The sequence below is a fragment of the Puccinia triticina genome, chromosome 14A (genome assembly GCF_026914185.1).
Source record: "Puccinia triticina chromosome 14A, complete sequence".
NCBI lineage: Eukaryota > Fungi > Basidiomycota > Pucciniomycetes > Pucciniales > Pucciniaceae > Puccinia > Puccinia triticina.
In genome coordinates, this window is record NC_070571.1 from 3,876,400 (window position 1) to 3,883,229 (window position 6,830).

The 6,830-nt window shown below is 50.8% G+C and overlaps 1 protein-coding gene across 1 annotated transcript; it reads left to right on the forward strand.

The window, feature by feature from the left end:
* Positions 1–202: 202 nt before the first annotated feature.
* Positions 203–451, forward strand: PtA15_14A356 (uncharacterized protein; the record flags this gene model as incomplete). Its single annotated transcript, XM_053163063.1, has 1 exon — positions 203–451. One exon carries the CDS (start codon positions 203–205, stop codon positions 449–451), a length of 249 nt encoding a protein of 82 aa, XP_053027027.1.
* Positions 452–6,830: the final 6,379 nt, after the last annotated feature.

Consider the following 6,830-nt stretch of genomic DNA (forward strand, 5'->3'; position numbering starts at 1 on the left):
ATCGTTGAACGGCGGAAATCTCACCCCTGACCCTACTGGCGAGTTCTTAGCCTTCCGGTCAGCTAGAGTTGTATGGAGAGCCCACGTAGTTGACCGGGTACAACTTTTGTACTACGCGGTGACCCACCGGCAAGGTTATATGCACCCTCCCGGCCAATGAGATTATACAACCATATCAACTAGGAGGAGTAAATGCGCTTTCATGCTAGGATCAATTCCCATCAGATTGACTGACCGTATTTTGCACCCCGCAGCCGGATGTGGTCAGGGTGCTTCGATTTTGGGGGGCGCGGCCGTCCAAATTGCAACGGGACAATCTACATTTGGATCCCCCACCCCGTTGCAGGAACGCCAAGCGAAGGCTGAACAGCAGCTATCCGCTGATGATCATCGGTCCAGCACGGCTGATTGTCTGCCACGCGTGTGCGAGCGAAACCACCCTCGCCTGTAGCAACGCCCGAGGCAGGACAGAAGTGTAGAGTTTATGGGTTAACAACATAGCGAACTTTGTTTAGATCTACATCTATACTTCTATCTTCTCATCTACTTTGTTTCTCATCTATTTTTTCTCATCTACGTTTCATCTTTTATCATATCTCAGTAGTCCATAACTTTGTGTATATATAGTCTAACCCGCGGCTGGTTGATGATTTCCTCATCTCTCTTGCACTCATCAACCAGTCGCGGACATTAACCGATTTTTGTCCTGTTTCTTTATAGGTCTGTTTCTCTTTATCTCTTTTTATCATATCTATCTTCTTGTATTCCTTTTCTCTCTCACATGCAATCTTATATCTCTCTTGCACTCATCAACCAGTCGCGGACATTAACCGATTTTTGTCCTGTTTCTTTATAGGTTAAAAGCCAGCTCAAGCCACCGCTAACCATGTCCAAACGCCAGGGCTCAACCTCAAAAGGAAAATTGACTGCACCACCAGAGAGATCCAGCTCCCCGTTGGCAAACCTAGCATCCATCAGCCAAACCAACGCCGAGGACCTGACAAACGATCACATTGTTAAGCAATTCAGCAATGCCGACTCAAACTTCCGAGCACTCCAGCTCAGCAATCACAAGACTCGCGATCTGATTGGTGGACTCGACTTCAAACAAACTAAGCTTGAAGGGAAAATTGACAGCATCATCGACGCCGTCAATAAAATCACCGACCATATCAAAACGAATCGAGAAAAACCACCGCACTTTAAGCAAGAACCATCGACCGTCATTTCGGCACCGACATACTCCCTGCATCAAAAGCAGTTTATGAAGGACCCCATGGCGTTGCACCGCTCGATACACTCGGACGTCGAATACCTAAAATTCACCGGCGAAAACTACTCGGCATGGGAACGACAAGTCAACACGACACTCGACTTTGTGTTCAGACGTGAAAACTTTCTGTCGAAACCAACAAATTGGATCCTGGTCGATGACGAACAAGAACCAGCAGTGGTGATATTGCTCCGAGGATCTGTTGAGAAGAAGCTGCAGGGGATCGTCAACTCACTCCGCCAGCCGAAGGCCATTTTTGAGAAGCTTGAAGCACGGTGCAAGCGAAACGACCGCCAGAACAAACTGGCCTTGATCAACCAACTGCGGGATTTCTATTTGTCCGAACGGCAACCATCCAACGACAAACTCCTCGCGCAATTCCAAGAATTCTACTTGGAATTTCAACAAAAGAAGATCACGACCAAAGAATTTTTTGGCCTAATCTTACAGTCAGTCATTCGACCTCCGGTCGACGTCGATGAAAACGCGTTCAGGAACAATCTCAACCACCGCCTCAACACATCAACCACAATCCCTACACTCGACACGGTGTGCGCACAAATCACCCAAGTCGAGGGAGAGCTTCACACTGGAACCTCTGACAACCCAATCCTTATAAATCATATGCAAGCCAGCCAACCAAGTAATCAACAAACTAGCCGACCTCAACGGCAGACCCAGGCCCCACGAACAAACACCTTTGGCACCAAGGCCCTCGCAAACGCTTTAGCGTTCAAGAATACGGCCCCTACTCCAACTCAGATGGCGGAAAAAGGTGCCGAATGCAACTACTGTAGTCGCTCAGGACATTGGGCCTTGAATTGCCGGACCCTGGCTCGCGACATCCAGGATGGCAAATTGAACGTGGGAAAATTTTCAACAAACACCACTCCCGCTGCGAATGCCCAAGCCACATCCAAACCAGCACCGGTCAGAGTGCAAGCCATCGATACTACGGCGCCACACAATGACACGGTATTGGTGGATTCTGGAGCTTCCGCATGCGTAAGCAGTAACTCTCCTTTCTTCACGTTTGAACGGAGACTAACCAACCCCTTCCCTGTACTTCTGGCTTCTCGGAAAACCGCCATGACACTTACGGGTATTGGTAGTCTGAAGATACCCACTCCTAACGGAACGATTTGGATAAAGAATGTCTACCACAATCCGACAATTCCTTATGTAATTCTATCTCTCGGCTTCCTTGTCACTTATGGCTTCCGTCCGGTTTTCGACAAAGACTGCTCAATGTCACTCATACACAACGATTGAGTATTCCAAACCACTTTCTCAAACCCATGTTGGAACCTCATCACCAGATCCCCAACCCCAAAAAATCCCCCAAACGAAATCACCCTTGCATCAATGACAAATCAACCGAGCATGGAAGCTGTACGATGGCACGAACGACTCGGACATGCAAGCAATAAAATGGTAAAAATTTTCCTGGATCGATTCCTGGGAACCGAGTTTGTCAAAGACTGGCGATCATTTTTCTGCGAAAAGTGCGTTGCATTGAAGGCCACCGGCAAACGATTCTTACCCCCATCTTCCATTCCAAAGAATGAGGTCCTGGATTTACTGGTCTCAGACGTAATGGGTCCATTCAAAGACGACATACACGGCAACCAATTTTCTCTTACTCTCCGAGACCACGCATCAATGTACACACTCCTGGCCCCGCTCAAGAACAAATCCGACGTGACGGAACGGCTGAAAGTCTGGCTTGACGCTATCAAAACTCGACTTGGAAAGTATCCTCGTTTCCTCCGATGCGATAATGGCGGCGAATTCCTGTCAAAGAAACTTGCCCAAATCCTGGAAGATCGTGGTGTCACACTGACACATTCGTCCCCCTATCACCCCGAAGAAAACGGCGAAGCCGAAAGAGTAAACCGCACGATCAACAACATGTCGAGAGTCATGCCCCAGCAGGGAACTCTCCCTATGAAATTCTGGAGCTATGCTCAGCAAGTCGCGGTATACATCCACAACCGCCTTCCACATTCTCGCATTTCCCCCAAGACCCCCATCGAAATCCTCTACGGCAAAACACAAGTCCCAGATTACATCTATCCGTTCAGAGCTTGGGCGCTCGTGTTCAAACCTACTGAAAAACAGTCCGGCAAATTTGATACAAGGGCGGACGAGTGCTTCCTTGTGGGATATCCACCTTCTGAAAAAGGGTGGATATTCTATAACAAGGCTCTCAACGCTTTCATCCAGTCAGCCAACGCGGTATTCCCGGATTTTCAACGACTCCCACTGCCCCCAATCCCCACCTCAAAAAACGACCTTCAATTCATCATCAACAATCTTACCCTCGGAAACGAAGACACCAAAACTGAGGCAGCTGTTCAGCAAGAAGCGGCTGACTCCATCACCATGCAATCCGATATCGACATCCCTACTTCCATCCACACCGCCCTAGCCAGCCCTCAGTCTTCATCATGGCGCACGGCTGCCGAGCAGGAATTGTCCCAACTCGAGAAATTGGCCGTATGGGAAGTAACAGAACCCCAAAAGGGAATTCGAGTCATCGGAGCACGTTGGGTTTTCGCGCTCAAACGTGACACGCGAGGAACCATAGTGAAATTCAAGGCCCGATATGTAGCTCGCGGTTTCAACCAACGACCCGGTATCGATTGCGGCGACACTTTTGCTCCGACTGCTTCCCTAGCAACACTTCGCCTCCTCATCTCCATCTTGATCCAACACCACTTCACGGTCCACTCGTTCGACGTTAGTTCCGCTTATCTCTATAGCCCCATCGACAAGGAGGTATACGTCAAGCCACCTACGGAACTGCGCCCAGAACTGAAAGGAAAGGTCCTTCGCCTAAAGAAAGCGTTGTACGGTACAAAACAGGCGGGTCGCTGCTGGTGGTTGCACTTCAAAAATATTCTTGGACGGATTGGTTTTGAGGCGTCACAGGTTGAGTCGTCCTTGTATGTCTACCGGAAGGACAATGTCTCGATATTCATTTGGATGCACATCGACGACGGCTTGGTGGCCAGTAATTCCCCGACCGCTCTGGAAACACTCCAACAACAACTTACTGAGCACCTGGAAGTAAAATGGAAGACGGACGTAGACCAAATTGTTGGGATAAACGTCCGCCACCTGTCGGACTCAATCCTCCTGGAACAGCACCTCTTAGCACGGCAGATCGCGACTGACTATCAACGACGAACGGTCCATCAGAACACCACGCTGCCAGACAAACCCCTCGTTTCATCAACCAAGGATCCAGTAGATCCCACTGCATTCCGATCTGTGCTCGGGTCACTCATGTACTTAGCATGCGGGACTCGCCCTGATATTGCCTACGCAGTCAATCTACTGGCACGGTACAGCAGCCGACCATCTCGGGAACACTGGGAGGCTCTCGACCACCTTGTAGGGTATGTCAGGAAACATCCCCGACGATCGATCACGTTTTCCCCCGGCCACGACGCCGTCCGCCTGTTTGTCAATGCAGGTTGGGGCGGTGAACATGAGCGATCCACGACCAGTTACTTTCTCCAGCACTACGGTAACCCCATCACCTGGGGGTCCAAGAGACAGATGGTCGTGGCAATGTCGACCTGCGCTGCCGAATACGTGGCGCTCTCCATCACTACCCAAACCCTGGCCAACATCAAGTTGATACTGGACGACACCTGTCCCGTAGGAAACTACGAGATTTTGTGCGACAACCAAGCAGCCGTGTTGGTCGCAACGGATAACGCCTCCCGCAAGAAAACCGGATACCTTCAACGAGCATTTTACTTCATCAACGACTTCGTCAGGAAATATCAAGTCAAACTCGTCTGGATCTCCAACAAATTCCAACTCGCCGACATATTCACCAAACGATGTGGTAAGCCAATCCTGATCTACCCAGAAAACCAGCAACCATCAATCACAAGGCTGTCATACCTCAAGAATAAAGGGTCAGCCTAAATGCACTCCATAAATTTACTTCATGCACTCCAAAAGTGAGTTCATGGAGCATGCACTCCAAGAAAGTTGGAGTGTGGGCCCCAGCAAGCCAAAGAAATTGGAGTAAGCCACCATGCACTCCATTTGCCACCAAATTTAATGAGTGTCCCAATAGTTCACTCCATACAATTGGAGTGCATGGACCCAGCACTCCCTTTCTGATGTTTTACTCCCTGAAAAAGGAGTGCCCCCTGCACACTCCAGCATCCAGTGGAGTACACTAGATGCCAGCCATCAAGTGTGTAGGTACACACCCCAATCAATGACCAACCATCTATTGGAGCACGCCCCTCCAATTGACCAGTCATCTCGTCATGTGAGGTACACACCCCACTCTATGGTTAGTCGTGGAGTGGGATGTGCACTCCTAGAGTGACCATACTGCTCAATGGCTGGCCATCGACAGACACATTCCACTCGATGGCCGGTCATCGGGCAGAGCACACGCTTGATGACCAGTCATTGAGTGGGATGTGTACCCCAATGACCGGTCATCAAGCGGAGTACACACCTTGTTTGCTGACCAGCCATTGAGTGTGATGTTCACACTCGATGGCCGGTCATCGAGCGAGATGTGTATTCCGCCCAATCGCCGGCATTGAGCGGAGAACACACCTCACTCTCACCTACCTCACTTGATGATCGCCAATCAAGTGCACATCACACTCGCCGGTCAACCAGCGGGGTGTGCTCCGCTTGATGACCGGTCAACCAGCGGGATGTGTACCCCACTCGATGGCCGGTCATTGAGCAGAGCACACACCCCGCTGGTTGACCGGTCATCGACTGGGATGGTTTGACCGGTCATTGAGTGGGATGTGCACTCGATGGCGGGCCATCGAGAGGAGTACACGCCTCGCTCAATGACCGGCCATCGAGTGGGGTACACATCCCGCTGGTTGACCGGTCATCGGATTCGAGTGGGATGTGCACTCAATGGCCGGTCATCAAGCGAGGCGTGCACTCCGCTCGATGGCCGGTCATCGAGTGGGTTAAACATCCCGCTGGTTGACCGTTCATCGAGTGGGATGTGCACTTGATGGCCGGTCATCAAGCGAGGCGTGCACTCCGCTCGATGGCCGGTCATTGAGTGGGTTAAACATCCCACTGGTTGACCGTTCATCGAGTGGGATGTGCACTCGATGGCCGGTCATCAAGCGAGGCGTGCACTCCGCTCGATGGCCGGTCATCGAGTGGGTTAAACATCCCGCTGGTTGACCGTTCATCGAGTGGGATGTGCACTTGATGGCCGGTCATCAAGCGGAGCACACACCCCACTGGTTGACCGGTCATCAAGTGGGATGTGCACTTGATGGCCGGTCATCGAGGGATGCGTACCCCACCCGATGACCGGTCAACCAGCAGGATGTGTCCTCCGCTTGCTGACCTTTCATCTTGATGACTGGTCATCAAGTGGGGTCTGTACTCCTCTTGATGGCCGGTCTGGGGCCGGGTGGGCACTCCACAAAAGAGTGGAATGGAGTGTACTCCAATGCACTCCAGTTGAAATTGTGCCAACTGGAGTGCATAGCCAAAACCTTTTGCTCAAAAAGTGAGTGCTTGGGTGTATACT